This window comes from Orcinus orca, chromosome X, assembly GCF_937001465.1.
Source record: "Orcinus orca chromosome X, mOrcOrc1.1, whole genome shotgun sequence".
Lineage (NCBI taxonomy): Eukaryota > Metazoa > Chordata > Mammalia > Artiodactyla > Delphinidae > Orcinus > Orcinus orca.
Window position 1 is genome coordinate 11,455,633 of NC_064580.1, and position 19,363 is coordinate 11,474,995.

General features: G+C 45.6%; 1 protein-coding gene across 6 annotated transcripts in view; it reads right to left on the minus strand.

Moving 5' to 3' along the window:
* Positions 1 to 19,363, minus strand: part of GPM6B (glycoprotein M6B) — a 154,235-nt gene that overhangs the window by 18,683 nt on the left and 116,189 nt on the right. For 3 of the 6 annotated variants that reach the window (XM_049704456.1, XM_004269674.4, XM_004269675.4), the window contains exon 2: positions 14,879 to 14,998. The exons of the other annotated variants lie outside the window; for them this stretch is intronic. In XM_049704456.1, the coding sequence (XP_049560413.1) occupies positions 14,879 to 14,998 (120 nt within the window). The remainder of the gene's footprint in view (positions 1 to 14,878; positions 14,999 to 19,363) is intronic. 6 annotated transcript variants of the gene reach the window in all.

Below are 19,363 nucleotides of genomic sequence, written 5' to 3' on the forward strand. Positions count from 1 at the left end.
TAAAACTCCAGTGTGCGTTAGCCTAAGATAGTTTAAATATAAACCACACAGTAGGGAGAAAAAATAGGCCTCAATGCCTCTTCCTCTCAATGGCCATTTTGTCTCTGGCATCACTAGAACCTTCTGTGCAGAACAACAGAATAAAACATGTTTTGTCCTCGGGCTTGCGGATGGCTGTTGCCATGGCTGTGAGTTCATAACGGCCCAGTGATTTGCCCCAAGTTGTCTGTGATCCTGGCTGCAGCTTTAATGCTGGCTCAGGAGGAAGACCGGCAGCAACAAGGGCTCAGATTCTTACCCAGGGAATGAATCTCTCTCGCTCGCTCGCTCGCTCTCTCTCTCTCTCTCTCTCTCTCTCTCTCTCTCTCTCTCTCTCTCTCTCTCTCTCTCTCTCTCACTCACTCACTCACACACACACACACAACACACACAGACCTCTACACGTGGCCTTCCTTGCTGCTTTACCGATTCCTAACGGTCCACCAAATTCAAAAAGAAAAGGAGAAGTAACCAAGGTTTGCAACTTTCAAACAACCAGCAGGAAAACGGAGGCAGAGAGAATCCTTACTTAAGAGACATAAAAGCGGATGTCAGGGGACCAAGACCCCCCTGACTCAGAGTTGGCTCAAGCAGCGGTTCTCAATAGGGGGCGACGGTGCCCCCCCAGGGGACATCGAGCAACGTCTGGAGATATTTTGGGTCGTCACGACTGGTGGAGGGGGCGCTACCGGCTCTAGTGGGTGGAGTCCAGGGGTGCCGCTCAGCATCCTACAGGGCACAGGACAGCCCCTCAACAGCTATACAACCCCAATGTCAACAGCACGGAGGCAGAGGATTCTTGAGACAGCACAAACACACATGCTCTGCAATGTTCACATCACTGGTTTCCAAGTGGGGACGATTTTGCCCTCCAGGGGACGTGTGGAGACATTTCAAGTCATCGCAACGGGGCGGGCGCTACTGGCAGGTAGTGGGTAGAAGCCAGGGATGCTGCTAAACATCCCGCAGTGTACAGGACGGTCCCCGCCCCGAACACAAGAAACAACAAAGAACGATGAGAAACCTCGCTCTCAGGCTATCATGTACAATTTCGGTCTGAGACACCAGTGTGACTGCCAAATTCTACAATTAAAAAAAAATAAAAGAGCTTAAAATAAACCTTACTTTGCTTACAAAATATTACAGAGCATAAGTTCTCAAACTTTTGCTGCCCAACAGCATTATCTGGAGTGCACTGGAAAGCCCTGACGTCCACACTTCACTCCAGACTAATGAATCAGAATTTCTCGGGGCAGGGCTCAAGAACTAGTGGTTTTCCTTAAAAAAAAAAAAAAAAAAAAAAGCTCCCCAGGTGATTTCAAGCTGGAGAACAAGTGTTCTACTGCAGGCGTCAGCCAACTGTGGCCCATGGGCCAGACTCAGCTCTCCATATGGCCTGAGAACACAGAGCGCTTTTTTGTGTTTCGAAATGATTTTTTAAAAAACCAAAACTCAAAGAATAATACTACTTCGTGACACAAGTATATGGAATTCAAATTTCTGTGTCCATAAATAAAGTTTTACTGGAACACAGCCGAACTCATTCCTTTATGTACCGTGTGTGGCTATTTTCAACCTGCAAAGGCACAGCTGAGTAGTTGCCAGATATTTACCATTTGGCCTTTTACAGGAAAAGTCTGCAGCTCCCCCTTCAAGAGCACTCGTTCTCCAACTTTCATGTGCATATAAATTCCCTGGGGATCCCGTTAAAATGCAGAAGACTGTGCCTCTGCATTTCTCACCTGCTCCCAGGGGACCCTATTCTGGAGGTCCATGGCTGGTCGCTGAAGCACAAGGGCAGAAAAGAGGGGCCCTCCAAGAGGGGTCTGTGCAGCCCTGGGAGACCCTGAGACTCATTCAGGTGTGGGAGGCCAAAACTGTCTTTATAATTGCACTAGAAGATATTGACTTTTTTCACTGTGTTGACGTTTGCACAGTAAAACTGCGGATGGCTTAGCGCGAATCAGGCAGTGGCACCAAAGTATTAATCAGCAGTGCATTGCTCACCACCACACACTCATAGGAAAAAAACCAAAAGGAACAGTTTCACTTAGAAATGTCCTTGATGCAGTAAAAAATCATCAACTTTAATAAATCTAAACCCCCGTTTTGAAGGTTCTGTGCAATGAGAAGAGAAGGACACATACAGGACTGCTGCATACCAGAGCACAATGAAAAAGTTCACGTGCGACTGAGTTACGAGCTGAACTAGCACCTTGTTTTTCGGTGGACCGCCATTTCTTCTTTAAAGAACGACTAACGAGCTGTAGTTACTAAGACTTGGGAAGTCCCGGGTGGTGCAGTGGTTAAGACTCCGAGCTCCCAATGCAGGGGGCTGAGGTTCGATCCCTGATCAAGGAACTAGATCCCACCTGCATGCCGCAACTAAGAGTTTGCATGTCATAACTAAGGAGCCCGCCTGCCACAACTAAGAGCCGGTGCAACCAAATAAAACAAATAAATAAAGTATTTTTTAAAATACTTGGGAAGAAGACAGACACACAGCCAACAGGCATATGAAAAGATGCTCAACATCACTAATCATCAGGGAAATGTAAATCAAAGCCACAATGAGATATCACCTTGCACCTGCCAGAATGGCTATTATCCAAAAGACAACAAATAACAAGTGTTGGCATTAAAGATGTGGAGAAAAGGGAACCCTTGTGTACCGTTGGTGGGAATGTAAACTGGTGCAGCCACTATGGAAAACAGTTTTCATGTTCTCCGTATAAACACCCAGGAGTAAAATAGCTTTGGTCATACTGGTAATTCCACTCTTAATTTTTTCAAGAATCTCCACACTAATTTGAAAAGATATATGCACCTCTGTGTTCACTGCAGCATTATTTGTAATAGCCAAGACATGGAAACAACCTAAGTGCCCACTGATGGATGAATGGATAAAGATGATACAAGAACTACCATATGATGCAGCAATCCCACTCCTAGGCATATATCTGGAGAAAACTGTAATTTGAAAATATACATGCACCCCAACGTTCACTGAAGCACTATTTACATCACCCAAGACATGGAAGCCACCGAAATGTCCATCAACAGACAAATACAAAAAGGAGGTGTGGTACATATATACAATGGAATATTACTCAGCCGCAAAAAAAAGAATGAAATAATGCCACTTGCAGCAACATGGACAGATCTAGAGGTGATCATACCAAGTAAAATAAGTCAGACAGAGAAAGACAAATATCATATGACATCACTTCTATGTAGAATCTTAAAAAATGATACAAATGAGCTTATTTACAAAACAGAAACAGACTCACAGATTTCAAAACCAAAATTATGGTTACCAAAGGGGAAACGTGGAGGGGAGGGATAAGTAGGAGCTCAGGATTAACATATACACACTACTATATATAAAATAGATAACTAGGGCTTCCCTGGCAACACAGTGGTTAAGAATCCACCTGCCAATGCAGGGGACATGGGCTCGAGCCCTGGTACGGGACAATCCCACATGCGGCCGAGCAACTAAGCCCATGCGCCACAACTACTGAGCCTCTGCTCTAGAGCCCGTGAGCCACAACTACTGAGTCCGTGTGCCACAGCTACTGAAGCCCGCGTGCCTAGAGCCCATGCTCCGCAACAAGAGAAGCCACCGCAATGAGAAGCCCGCGCACCGCAACAGAGAGTAGCCCCCGCTCGCCGCAACTAGAGAAAGCCTGCGCGCAGCAACAAAGACCCAATGCAGCCAAAAATAAATAAATAAAATAAAATAAAATAGATAACTAATAAGGACCTACTGTATAGTACAGGGAACTCTACTCAATATTCTGTAATGACCTATATGGGAAAAGAATCTGAAAAAGAATGAATACATGTATAACTGAATCACTTCGCTTCACACCTGAAACTAATACAGCATTGTAAATCAACTACAATAAAAAATTTTTTAAAGATAATATATATCTTATGTGTATATACATACATACATACACACACACACACACAAAATGGAATACTATGCAGCCATAAGAACGAACGAAATCTTGCCACTTGCAACAACATGGATGGACCTTGAGGGCATTAGGGTAAATGAGGTAAGTCAGGCAGAGAAAGACAAATACCATATGATTTCACTCACATGTGGAATCTAAAAAAAATGAAACAAAACAGAAAACAACTCATAGACACAGAGAACAGATTAGTAGTTACCAGAGAGGAAGGGGGTTGGGGGTTGGGTGAAATGGGTGAAGGGGGTCAACTGTCTGGCAATGGACCATAACTAGATTTGTGGTGGTGATCACTCTGCAGTGTATACAGATGTTGAATTATAATGCTGTACCTGAAACACCGCACGCGCGTGCACGCGCGCGCGCACACACACACACACACACACACACAGACTTGGGTATCTGGCAGAAATTTTCTCAAAAATGATGTAAATGAGCTTGTTACTTCAAAGAAAACAAGTGATAGTATCCGTTGTCAATCAGTTTTGGAAAACTTGCACCTGTGACACTGAAAAGTCCCAGCTTCCCAGTACTTAAAAGACTTCTTGATGAAATCGCTGGTGCTATTAATGAATTTGACTTTTGGGATATGGTATAATGAACAACGTGTCAATACTTGGAAGATCTGCACCACCCAGAGAACCAGTATTTTCCAAAGGACCAATGTGGGATGTTACAAAATCGTTCTCGAATACAGATCCAATCAAAGTGCAAGGCAGAGCAACAGATTTTAATGGAACAGAGTAGAAGAAGTTCACTAATATAGTTTCCGATTCCACATTACTAATAATCTCTAAGAAACCATCATTTGTTGGATTTGGGTGTATTATCAAGGAAGAGCTCCACAAATATATGAAAAGGCCGTTAACCACTGTGCCACCAGGGAAGTCTTAGTAACTATAGCTTGTTAGTCGTTCTTTACAGAAAAAATGGCGGTCCACCAAAAAACAAGGAGCTAGTTCAGCTCGTAACTCAACTGCATATGAACTTTTCTTTGTGCTCTGGCATGCCTCTGAATGAATGCAGAGGCACATGTAAGGATCCAGCTGTCTAATATTAAGCCAGATATTAAGGAGATTCGCAAAAATGTAAAAGAGTGCTATTCTTCTCACTCAAGTTTTACTTTGTTTGCGAAAAGACTTATCTTTCCCAAACATTATTTATGTTAACATGTGATGGGTTTATTATTGTCATTTTAAACAAATAAGTTCATTATTTTTTAAAGGATAACATATAGTCTATTTCTGAGATCAAATAATAGATAAGATATAAAAAATAAATTATACAACTTTTAAAACTTCTATGATGAAAACGTTATTACTTAAGTAATAATAAATTTCTCAGTTCTAATTTCTAATACAAAAAATATTTAGAGCTATAACCCACAGGAGCAAAAGCTTTTTGGGGTCTTCAATTATTTTTAAGAGGGTAAAGGGAGTTAACAACCCAAAGTCTGTAAACCACTGGCGTACACCATTAAGAAGGTATCATGGGGACTTCCCTGGTGGTCCAGTGGTTAAGACTTCACCTTCCAATGCAGGGGGTGCGGATTCGATCCCTGGTCGGGGAGCTAAGATCCCACGTGCCTCGTGGCCAAAAAACCGAAACATAAAACAGATGTAATATTGTAACAAATTTAATAAAGACTTAAAAAAAAAAAAAGAAGGTATCATGAAGTCAGTGGACAGGGGGGCTTCCTGCTAAAGACCTAACTGAGGAATCACTTGAATGATAGATAGGTTGCTTCTCAGTTCTCCCTTGACCTTCCTAGAGTCGCTGACATAAAAGTCTAACTATATAATGCCAAGAACGCTGAAACTATTTTTAATGATATAAAGAGAATTGCTTTTCAGGAGATCCTTCCAAAAGTTTGTCCTAAAATCTATGAAATCAGAAATTTTCACTTTTGTGGTACGTTGTGAAAATCTTAAAATAGATGAGCCTCTCACGTTTGCAATATGGCTTGGGCAGTAGAAAATAAGCAATTATATAAAAGGAAAGTTATGTTCACATGGTGAGAATAAACAAAGACAAGAAAAAGACACTTGTTAGTCTCTTCCTTCGCCTTTTGTGGGAACTGACTTTAGTTTTCCTAAAGACCGTGTGTGTGCTATTAGCCTAGTTAAGTGGGGAGCAAAGAACCAGGGAAACGGATAGTGAGTAGAGAAAGCTAGCTCTAAATCCGAACGGCAGAGATTTTAAGAGCACAAAGATCTGTAGGGTGTTCAGGAAATCTGAGACCTCTCTGCAGTATTAAGCTTTCGCAGCACTCAACCTCCTTGACCATCTGGGCGACAGTGTCTATGCGCTGCTGGATTCCACTGGATTCAGCTGAGTGTCGATTGAACTGCTGCTATGTGCAAGGCACTGTGCTGGGGGCTGCAGGGGTTTGGTTTGCCCTCCCGGCCTTGACACTTTGGAGTGGGGTGAGGGACACAAACACATCAGAGATCACTACAGTAGAATGAAGAGAGAGTTGACTTAGGGACACGGGGAGTGAGGTAGGGACAGATCTCCTGGGCTTAGCGTGGGGGAGCTTAGGAAACGGTGTGTGGGTGGCAGTGGTGTAGACAGGCCTTAAAGAACAGAAGGATCTCATGGTTAGGACACACTGACACGCATGAGCGAAGGAGAACGGGACCGATGTGGTGAGCGGCACGTGGGGAGAGCTGAGGGCGTGGCCAAGTTTATCAAGGGGACCGGGACAGCATCAGGAGAGAAGCTGGAGAGGCTGGTGGGCCCCTCCTGTGGGGAGGCCTCTGAGGCAACCTGAAGCCTCGTGGGCTTCATTTTGCAGGCAGTGGGGAGAAAGGGAAGGTTTGTGAGCAAGCCAGTGACGTGATCTGAGGTGTGCTTTTAAGAGACTAATCTGGCTGGCACTAGTGTGTAGGCTGGACTGGAGTGGGTGCAAACTAAACTCTTCCACTGTAGGTGGCAGCAGAATGGGTCTTTCTGAGTTGCATTCAAGGGGGGCAGGGCGTTTTCAGTGGAGGCAGGAAGGGGGAAAAGCAGACGAAGCTTGGAGCTGTGAAGCAGTCAGTGTCACACAACATTTTATGGGAATGGCTTGGCAAGAAAAGATGAGAGAATATATGTGAACGAATCTTCCCAAGGGCCATTCCAGAAAATGTCAACTAACCCAGAGAGCCAGAAGGCAAATCAGTGGTTGCTTGGAGAGGGAGGGCTTATAAAGGGACCCAGGGAAGCTTTGGGATTGACGGACATGTCATCATCCTGCTTGTGGTGCTGGTTTCATGGGCACATACATATGTCAAAACTTATCAAACAGGCCACTTTAAGTATACGCAGCTTACGCATACCAATTACACCTCAAAAAAGTTTTTTTTAAAAAAAAAAGACCTGCTTCTTTTTCTTTTCACCTTTTCTTTTTAAGATCTGCTTCTTAAGTTTGATTTTTACAAAAGATGCTAGTAATGTTAAAAGGTTACGAGTCCCCTTTGGAAACTAAGAATTGGCAGCAAAAGGCAGGAGCCACATCAACCTGGCTGGGGTGGGCTGGGGGGACGTATCCTGTGGCTACAGAACCTGTGGGCTCCCCCCACTTGGTGACAGGAAAGTGAGGGGGCTACTGTCATTAAGGAGAGAAGACAGTGCTCTAAGGAGGCACATGACGCATTTCCATTTTGAAATGTTTATACAGCTTGCAGCAGGCGGCCTTCTAAGACACCCCCGATGATCCTCACCCCCTGATATTCATACCCTTGTGTAATTCCCTCCCCCTGAGTGTGGGCTGAACTTGCTGACTAGCTTCCCCGATAAGGTTTCAAAAGACTGACTTCTGGGCTTCCCTGGTGGCGCAGCGGTTGAGAGTCCGCCTGCCGATGCGGGGGATACGGGTTCGTGCCCCGGTCTGGGAAGATCCCACGTGCCGCAGAGCGGCTGGGCCCATGAGCCATGGCCGCTGAGCCTGTGCGTCCGGAGCTTGTGCTCCGCAACGGGAGAGGCCACAACAGTGACAGGCCCACGTACCGCAAAAAAAAAAAAAAAAAAAAAAAAAAAAAGAAATGACCCCCAATATTGCCCTTAACAAGATATAAATGATCTTTTACATATCACAGAAAATAAAACTTGCTAAAGTACAATGAATGGTATAATAGATGAAAACAGCTCCACGGCATCCATTTAACAGGTATATTAAGGGAACACTCAAAGAGGGACCTGAAGGAGGGGCTGAGCTTCCAGAAAGAGCCAAGAGACCCTCTGAAGAAGGGCTGAGCTTTAGTCTAAAGCCTGTGAACAACAAGTACCCCAGGGAGCAAGGATCTGGAGCCTGAAGAGAAGAAGGTGAGGGATCTCGGAGGGAGAAGATTTTAGGAAACTGAGTGACTAGCAAAATTTTTAGGTCTTGCCTACCATAAGTAGACTGGATGTGCAACGTGTGCTAAGGATGCAATTACTCTAAGTCAGGGGTTGGCTTTTTTTTTTAATGGAAAGGGCCAGACAGTAACTATCTTTGGCTTTGCAGAGCATATGGCTGCAACCACTGAATTCTGCTGTTCTCGCACGAAAGCAGCCACAGACAATCTGTAAATGAATGGGCGTAGCTGGTTCTAATAAAACTTTATTCACAAAACCACGGTGGGTGGCATCACCAGCCTGGTCTAAGCCAAGTCCTCACAGGAATCTCCGTAATCTCCACGTGTCACCACTGGGAAAGAGCACATGAACGTAAACCAGGTTGTCTTAAGACCACGGAAAGGCTCGTCTTCATCCCATTGCCTCTCCTACTGGCCTGACATTTCACCACTAGAGTTATTCCTCAGGGTGAAAGCACTGTCCACGGAAGTTCCCAGATAAAACGCAAGCGTGATGCTCTTCAGAGGAAGCCTCGTCCCACTTAAATGACTCAGACACCCAGAGCTGTTTCCTAGTACACAAGCCATTTTATGTAAGCTTTTGACAGATATGGAAACACATGGGTGTGAGTGAACAGGGACCCCCGAAAGGACACAGCCTGGGGGAGGCGGGAAGACTCTAGCCTCTAGCAGCAGACTTCAGCTGCTTCCCAATGTCTCCAGTTAGCTCTAAGGGTGGCGAAAGTGTTCAAGACAAAATTAATTTTAATTAACCCAAAATGAAAACATACAACACAAGGGGCATCATAAAGGAAACAAGGATCAGATGTCACTATTTCTAAAAGACTGCGAATCGCTGCTTTGAATAATCCAAGTCAGTGTCCCTAAAACCAGACGCTGCACCTGAGAGAAAGCTCCAGACTTATACTCAATACTGATCCATCTGCTTTTCATCTCTGCTTTCTCTGTCTGCCTACTCTGAGCTGAGGAACAGACACAAGACCAAAAGGCAAAGGGAGTTCTATATATCACAGACACAGTCGCAGCCACTGCTACATAATCGAGTGCTAATCATATACCAACAGCACAGCTGAGAAAAAGTTGAACATTTGTAAATGAAAAATTATATGTATACGGCTGACATAATAGCCTTTGGTAAATAAGATACAAAACAGTTACCTGCTCTATAGGGGCACATGTTTTTGGTGAAAACTGCAGGTAATTTGAAAATGAAATAATTAATCCACAGCAGAAAACAAAATGCAAAGAACTCTTAAAACACTCAGAAACATTATATCGATAGCATTAACCTGAGCTAGAATATGCTTGCACTGTGTCCACTGTTCACCTCCATTTAACCTGAAACACCTTGAATCACTGGAAGCCATCAGACAGACTGGGTGCCTCCCCCCGCCAGAGCTGTGCAAACCAAGAGAGCTTCTCCAACCAGACTCTGGGGAAAAGCCACCCCGCCCGAGAGCCCACACGACACCATCAGACCACTGGGTACAGTCCTCATGCAACCAGCAACAGAGCCCAAAGACGCACATGAAGAGATTAAGCGTTCCCCACCATGAAATACATTTCAAGTATTTGCAGAAAAGGCCTCAAATGTAGTGGCCTTACGACCTTAGGTTAGGGCAGAGTGACATGAAAGAATAACAAATCCAACAGCATTTCCCAGGACTCACATATCCCAGGTGTCACTCTATAAAGTGGATCCACAACAGAGAAGTCCCAGGCTCAGGGGCCAGAGAGAGAAAGGCTGGGGATCTCTGGGGGCCCGCCTTCTCAGGTCACACCTGGGCAGATACATGGAGCCCAACAGGGTGACTTGATTCACAGCAGTGGACAGGCAGGAAATGCTTGCTTGCCCCTCACGGCGGCTCGGGAATCCATGCTTGGCCATGGAAATCCCAACACGTGGGCTTCCTGCTAAACTCTCAGCTAAACACCAACATTCCCCGTGCTCCCCCCACACTCTCCATTCTAGCCCATATGTGACAGGGTGGTCTCTTTGGACTTCTGGAATTATCTACAGTCATCTTAACCCAAGCATCAGAGCCATTTGGATTTGGAAGATGGCCAGAAGGGGAACTGGTGGAAGGGGGTGATTTTTCTACTCCTTATCTGGCGGATTGAATGCCGAACTACATACAGATTTACCAGTGTCTGAATAGTCATTCTTGGTCCCTTAGCTTATAGCCATATTAAGTGACAGCATCTTGCATGTCACTGGATTATATTCAAGAAGGTGACGAGGGGGACTTCCCTGGTGGTCCAGTGGTAAAGAATCTGCCTTCCAATGCAGGGGACACGGGTTCGATCCCTGGTTGGGGAACTAAGATCCCACATGCCACGGGGCAAGTAAGCCCGCGTGCCTCAACTAGAGCCCACGTGCCGCAAGCTACAGAGCCCACGCGCCCCGGAGCCTGCGCGCCACAACTAGAGAAGAGAAAACCCGCCCGCCACAGCTAGAGAGAAGCCCACGCAACACATGAAGAGCCCGCGTGCCGCAACGAAAGATCCTGCATGCCGCAACTAAGACCTGACGCGGCGAAAAATAAATTAAATAAATAATAAACAAATCTTTAAAAAAGAGAAAAAGGAACTTCTCCCAGCTCCTGTCAACTACTTTCTCCTCGTTCTCTCCACAAGAAAACAAGCTGTCCCCCGCTTTCGCTGCCCCTCCCCACTTTCCTCCACCAAGATTTTAAACAAAGGAATCAGAGAAAGCACATATTCAGGCAAGTAGATAAGAGAATCAGAGGTCACTGGCCTTTCAAACTAACCAGGACTCAGTGCCTTGACGACTGGCAATTCTTATACCTGCCTCCTCATAAATAGAGAGGGAAAGGAGAATGGACACCTTAAGCAATTCTCCGTCTTTTCTAAATATAGAGATTTCTAGAACTTTTAAGGGTAAATTCACTTCTTCGATTCCTTCCTGTCTTCTCCCTTCTTGCTTTTGCACCTGCCTCTAAATTAGCGCCTCCCAAACTGTGCCCAGGAACCATCTGGAAATCTTGTCCAAATGCAGATTCGGATTCAGCAGGCCTGGGGCGGGGCCTGAGACTCTGCATTTGGCTGAAGCTTCCAGACGATGCTGATTCTGCTGGTCCACAGACCACACTTGGAACAGAGGATCGAAATTCTCTCAGGTGACACTCTTGAGTGAAGCCTGTGTAACACAACCCACAGTAGCTTGAAGCACACGTGAAGCATAATATTCCGTCGAGGGCAGCTGTAGCCATAACAGTTCCTTCTTTCCTGAGTGCCACTGTCTCAGGCCACCATCTCAGGCCTAGGTCCCCAAGGCAGCATCACATGGGGTTGCCCTTGTGGCCACCCATCCTTTGATTGCCTGCAGACCTAGAGAAGATGGGGATGTTACCTGGTCAAAGAAATTAAACAATGAAAAAAGAAGAAAAAAGAAACAGATGGTGAAGGATTAACTAACCAAGTGCTAAAAATGTAATTCTAGGGAGAAGTTACACCCAAGAAGGAAAATGGGAAACGATCAAGGCAAAGCAAACTGGAAGCACCTTGACTTCTCCAACGGGGAATAAGTAGGTTGAGGGGGAAAAAAAAAAAAAAAAAAAGCAAGACACAAGAGCCATATGGAATCCTCTATTTTTTCCCTCACACCATCTGGTTTGGGATCTAAGCACAGAATGGCAACTGCACTGATGGAGGGGCAGGCAAAATCTCCAGGCAACTAGGAAAGTGACCCCGTGGCTGCGTTCGCTCCCCTCACTCCGGGGCCCGCGATGGCCTCTTCACACCATCCCACGCGAGGCCTCTGCCCCGGCTCCAGACACACATGGCCGCAGTGCGTGTGCCACACGGGCACGTCTCCCCCAGTGATGTCCCCCCCGCACACACACAGTTACCACCACAGGCGCACGGAGACCATTTCAGGATCTGGCAAGATGATGCTAGAGATCAAGTTCAGTGATTTGGTTTCTCCCCCCTCCGAAGAGAACCTGCTCGTTCGTGGAATTCTCACCTGAAATATCACCAGCAACGTGAGAACTGTTAGAGTCCTACGATCACTCATCATACCATTCCAGAATTCCGAAAGCTCTGAAAATTAAGGGTTTTTTTTTTTTTTTGGTAGGGGGAGGGTGGTCGAGCTCATCTGGCAGCAAAACCTGCTCTGCACTGAACTTCCTTGACGCCCAAACGTAACTCCAGCTCTCCAGAAAGATCCACGTGTTGGACTTGGGGGATGCACCCAGACCTGACTGGGGACGTGGCGCCGCACACGTGGAATGTGTGCCACGTCACTTTTCAAAAACCTCAACTCTTCTGAATTCTTAAATAAATTTGGCCCCAAAGGTTTCAGAGAGGAAATTGGAGGCTTGTATTTTTTCTTCTCAGCTGCCACTGCTGCTTAGAGTGCCCATACTGACCTTTACGCTTTACCACCCAAATCCAGGAAAGATGCTTCGTTTTTTTCTCGATTTCTAACTGGGCTGGTGTCTTCCGACACATTCTTAAAAGGAAAACCTTTCTCTTTCTGGCAGTACTTTCGGATAATTTGGGGACCTTCTTGTCATGTTAGCAAGTACTGTTCATTCTCTGTCTCTCTGCCATTGAATTGTGCCCGTTTAATTTTGCTTTGGCGGGGGGACGTTTTAAAAATTGCTTTGTTGGGCTTCTCTGGTGGCGCAGTGGTTGAGAGTCTGCCTGCCGGTGCAGGGGACACGGGTTCGAGCCCTGGTCTGGGAGGATCCCACATGCCGTGGAGCAACTGGGCCCGTGAGCCACAACCGCTGAGCCTGCGCGTCTGGAGCTTGTGCTCCGCAACAAGAGAGACCGCGATAGTGAGAGGCCCGCGCACCGCGATGAACAGTGGCCCCCGCTCACCGCAACTGGAGAAAGCCCTCGCACAGAAACGAAGACCCAACACAGCCAATCAATCAACAGAAATGCTGTAGAATTTTTTTTAAAAATTGCTTTGTTGAGCTAAGTATACATAGAAAATTCACCTGTTTTAAGCGTGCAATCCAGTGGTTTTGAGGCCATTTACAGAGTGCTGCAACCATCACCACGATCTAATTTTAAAACCTCTTCTACCCCAGCCTCTGGCAAGCACTCAGCTATTTTCTGTCTCTCTGGATTTGCCAATTCTGGACATTTCTTATCAATGGAACCCTTACGGTATTTAGTCTCGTGTGTCAGCTCTTACTCAGCATCCTGTTTCTGAGATCCATCCATGTCGCAGTGTGTATCATGCGTACTTCATTCCCTTCCATTGCTGCACAGTATTCCACTGTATGGATACATGTCTAATGGTAATTTTTAAAACTCAAGATTCCAGAACCTTCCATCCTTCGAAGGATCCAAGAGAACAAATGTCTGATGGCATTTCTTGCTCACCTCTTCTAACTGGCACTACACAGGCACACACAGGGCTGGCGCCTAGTAGCCAGAGGTTGAGGGAAGGAATCCGTCACTCAAGGTGTAGAACTAATTCCAAAGTCAGATTTCATGTTAATTAACCTGAAGCCACAATTTAGGTTTTAAAGAAAAGATTTAAATGAATTACAGGTGGTCTGACTTTGTAACTCAACGTGTGTCTTACGTTGTACCTCAGGGTCGCTCTTTCTAGACTTGCAGGGTCTATGCGGTCATTTCTGATTTATTCCTGCAGAAGTAAGCAAACATTTGGGAGGAATGCTGCTATGGGTTCACAGAGAATTACAGCGGAACTTGAAGCCTGTTGTGTTTCTCTGACCCACCACCATCCCTTTATATTCACATTTTAAGTAACTTGAAACCACCGAATTTTAGCTCACTGAGCTGAGTATGAGGATGCTTTGTGTGGACTTCGAGGATGTGGAGGGTGGCTGTGCACATCGCTCAGCCTTCTCCCCTTCCGGGTCCCCAGATGGGCTGATGCACAGTTCACCCCGACCCAACACTTAGACGTTCCGAGAGACCGGCGCTCCTCCTGAGCAAGGAGACTGGAAAGCGGACCCTGTGGACCTACCTGACGGGATGGCGTACCCAGGTATCTGCTCGTCATTTCATGGGCTCTGAGTTTTCCTTCTCAAAGGCAATGGACTGATGTGAGATCAGAGCGTTGCAGAGCAGTGTGGCCAGAAAGACATGTGGGGACACTGACAGCACCCTCAGAGCCCAGGCGCCTCAAATGTCCTGGCTCAGTTCTTGGTCCCATGATGGGCATGTGTGACGCCCCCCCCCCAACCCATTATTGGTTCAGATATTAGAAATTTCGTGCTTAGCCCCAAGGCATACCTCACTGTACACTGCTCCTTTTGAGAAGAGGTGAGGGGGAGGAAACAGGGAGGAGGGAGAAGAGAGAGGTGAAAGATGGGGTGGAATGGAAAGGAAGGGAGAAAAAGAAAGAGGATGAAAAAAAAATCTCAAGGGGCTAATTCCACCCCTACCCCTGTGAACAAATTAACGCATCAAGCAAAACAGAAAACACCACCAAACCGAAAGAGCTATCACAAATCATATTAAAGATAACAGTTGACTTGCTGTGCGAATTCACCCCGAGGCTGTATTTACCTGGACTGCTCAAGAGGCTAGCCCTGTCCCCCAGGGTTGGCACGGGACGGTACTGGTGGTTCTTTGAGCCTGGGTACATCCAGTGGTACCTGCCAATTTCCATTTCAGCTCTGCTGTTCACTGCCAATTTCAGGTGGCAAAGAGTCAGTGTCTCTATCTCCAGCAAAGATTCTACATCAGCATTTTAATTTATTCTTTTACCATATAGTTCAAGGAAATGGGGAGCTCACAAAATATGCCACTGAATTGCAACCTTTCAGTATCACCTTATCAACTCAGCATAATACACGGAGAACGTTAGTCTCCTCCTCCATTTTTCAATTTAAATTGACAAAAATCACCAATATTGTCTTTTCTTTCTGTATTTTCTCCATCTCCCCCCAAGTCCCGCCCCTTAGAATGATCATTTTGGGCAGATACTATTTACAAGGAAAATCTGGCTTCTCACCATCGTATGTTCCTTTCTGTTTCTTTCACTTTCAGACCCACAGAGCATCATCATTATTGTAGCTACACAAGCGAGGGTGAATCCAGGCTTGCTATGACGGCGCCTAGTTCCAGCCTGCAAAGTATGGCCAATGACCCCATGGTCTGCTGAACCTTGGATGAAAACTCCTGTCCTTCCACTGACATCTGCAATATTCTGTCCCTTCATCTTATCTAAGCTCAGGACTTCAGTCTAGAATGTTCCAGATTAAATCCTGTTCCAATGATCTCCCAGTGTCTTTATAGAGAAACGGCTGCTGGTCTTAGGCCTGAAGCACTGCTTCCTCCCACATGAGGTGACAAGGGGCCTCCTGGAGACTCAGGCCCTTATCTGGTAATCTGACTATGTTTCTTACTTCTTAGGGGATTGGAGAGAAAAATATCTATCAACTTGCCTGACACGGAATCAGATGCTGGTAACTCTTAGCTGAATTACAACCTTGAAATCCCTAAGAGACCATAAGGTCACTCTGGCCAGTTTATAGGTGAGAATCCCATCAAACCTAATGACGGGTTACGTCCTCTTGGGTGCCACAAATATTTAAGGATTAAAAAAATGGTGCTGACACTGATGTGGGTAACTATTCCATCAGAAGAGCAGGTTATAATGCCCTGGGCACCTCAGACCACTGAGGCTAAGGACTAAGCAAACTGCCATGTTGTGAGGCAAAAAGGCTACTGCCCTGACTGGGTCCACTGAAAACCTCACCAGCTGTTACGAAAACCCATCTCTGCTCTCCACAATCTCTGAAAACTCTTGAGGTATTTCCACTTGGGAAGTGGAGACCTACGTTGCTAGGTGGCGTTTTAGGGCAAACCTTTTTGGCTTCAAGGTAAAGTAAAACTGTCTTTTAGAGACATTGAAAAGACAGTTAAAGACTTTTAATGACATTTGAAAGGGGAAAAAACGATGCGAGGACAAGATCAGAACTGCACAATAAAAGTATTTTTACTGCTGCTGCTTTTGTTGTTAATGAACATGATGACGCCTCTAATTTACAGCGTGCTCACCGCGTGCTGGTCAAAGCACGTTGCACTCGTTACCTCAGGATCTTTTTTTTTACACGAAGTCTAAAGGTTTTTGTTCTTTTTTTTTTTATGTGTAACATAGGCAAAATTATCTAAGTCAATACATTTTTAAGGACTGTCACCTGTTCTGATTCTTTCCACCGCCAGTCACCTTAGTACCTCCAATGTTTGAGTCATGATCACGACAGCCCTTTCAAAAAGAATCTTTGCTCAATCTACAGTTGTCACGTCAGTCAGTCCACAATTTCTTTAGTTGGGCTTCTTTGATCTCCCATGGAATACTGGACACACTTCAAAATTCCCCACTGGTAATCGTGGGGATCCAATTTCCTGAAGCAATTTATTTTAGGACCCTGTTTAGGGTCAGAGGAGATGGATCTGCCTGGTTCTGAATTTCAGACACCCTCTAAACATGCATTAAGTTCCCATCAGATTCCCTCGTAAGCGATCGACCTTAGAACAGCTGGGATACGCCGATACCTACAAACGAAGAAGGGCAGCGGAAAGGTAAGTCCCTTGCCCGCGATCATGCAGCCAGGGGCCTGTGCACTTGCTGTAATTTTCTACTCTTCTGCTGAGGTCTCTTTGGAGGTGAGCTGTGCTTCTGTGCCTTGTCAGGTCGCAAGCTCCTGAGGTTACTTCAGGGTTCTTAAAAGTTCTGAACTCTCAGCCTTTCCTGGATTCAGATTTTGGGTGAGTGTCTCTCATACATGGGTTGCGCTACATTCCCCGAAAGCGGAGAAACCCAGTGGGGCTGGTGGAAAGAACCAGAAGGAGGTCAAGTGGCCTCATGGTATGAGCTGATTTCCTCTTGGTTAGAGTGGCTGTAAGCCCTCCGTGTCGACCTCAAGCAAGAGGATTCCAAGGAGCTCGATCACTTCTATCTGAAAAATTTTCATCCTCCTTGCAAAAAAGTTCTCCCTCCAAGCCCAACACACAGTTGGTGCCCAGTCAACGTCTGCTGCATAAATATTTGGTTGAATCAGGGGAGCATCCTGGGAGCCTGTGGATCAAGCAATGGGCCTCTAGGTCCCCCACCACCCTGACTGCACCCCAGCCAGGCCATGCAATTCAGGGGATCTTTGCACAGGATTCATCCATTCTCTGCCCGTGTCTCTTCACGTAGGCAATCAGGCACAGGCTGCTTGGCAATGACAATGAAAAATCATGGAATGCCCAACGCTAATGTGTTTCCTGAGAAAAACAGGACAGCCAAGCCCGAGACGTGGAGATGGGATCCGCAAGTGGGTGGATGCTTTCCACTTCTACTGGGAAGGCCTTTGGACAACAATTAATCTTTAGATATGAAGGGAAGGAAAATCATGTCTATTTTATAATTTCTGAGCCAGACTTAAATAAAGACATTAAATACCAAATTATAAAATTTCAAAGAGCACAGTATATGTTTCGTTTAAAAGGGCAGGGTCCCAACACTTAAAAGGGAGTCACATGAGTGCAAGGAGAAGCCTCAGCTCCTGAGCAACTGTCAAGAAATGGGAAAATGTACAGACCTAGGAAGATCCTGGCTTATGCCCTTCAGAGGGAAGCCTGCAAACGTTCCCCTTAGAGAGGAGAAGGGAGAGGTGGGCAGGAGACTGACTGGTATTCGGGAAGAAGCACAGAAGACTGTGACATCTCAGATACTACTCATGGATGGGGCTGAGGTGAACGGTGGTGATTGATGGCGAGACACACAACTGGGTGGTCATCGCCAAAGTAGGTATGACAAACGACGGGAACTTGAGGAAAAGAAATCAAAATAATGCTGTGTACACTTTTCCCTCCATTTACTCAGATGACGTAATTTAGGGACGAGGCTGAATAACTAAACTGCAGACTGGTATGCTTTCGGCCATCTAGGAAATGATCACTGGAAGCAACTAAATGACGAAGACTGAGCTTCCTAGAAAGACTATACTCACTGGGCCAGGTCTCTGAAAGCTACGTCAATCCTCCTCCATTTTTAGCTAGTACTTAAAATATTAAAGGAAGCTATAACACCACCATAGGATATAGCAGAGGTCGGCCGATGACAGCCACCTGGTTTTGTAAATAAAGTTTGATTGCAATACAGCCACACCCATTTGCTTATCCTCTATCTGTGGCTGTTTCATGCTACCCTGGTAGCTTTTTTTAAATTATTATTCTTATTAGTCATCCATTTTATACACATCAGTGTACCCATGTCAATCCCAATCTCCCAATACATCACACCACCACCACCACCCGCCCCGCTTTCCCCCCTCGGTGTCCACATGTTTGTTCTCTACGTCTGTGTCTCTATTTCTGCCTTGCAAACTGGTTCATCTGCACCATTTTTCTAGGTTCCACATACATGCGTTAATATACGATATTTGTTTTTCTCTTTCTGACTTACTTCACTGTGTATGACAGTCTCTAGATCCATCCACATCGCTACAAATGACCCAGTTTCGTTCCTTTGAGTAGTTACAACAGACTGTGTGGCCCACAGAGCCTAAATATTTACTCTTGGGCCCTTTACAGATCAAGAATGCTGACCCATGATACCAAAGATAGCTAGTAGGGCTTGAATATACAAAAAAGGTAATGCAATTAATCAAATCCTACAAAACAGGAAAGTATTTTATTTTCTCTTATCACATATTCCCTGGGCTAAGGGTCAAAATCCTCCTCTTGGGCATCAATTCTCCTCTTGCCACCAATCAGCAAGATGATACTCCACAGAACGGTCCCTAAGATGAGTTAGCACCCTTCTGCTCCTATGACATGAGCTGAGAGGACAGAGGAAGGATGATGTTTCAGAGAGGAACATTATTAAATGAATAAATAAATGAACAAATGAATACACAAGCAGGTACATTTGTGAAGCTGGGATTGTAGCCTCCCTCTCTTAACAGCCACCTTCTTCCTCTGTCCCACAGCCATCCTTATTCCTGGCCAACCGTCTCACATGGAGGTACACTGGGTCCCAAGGAGAGAAAAGCAAGG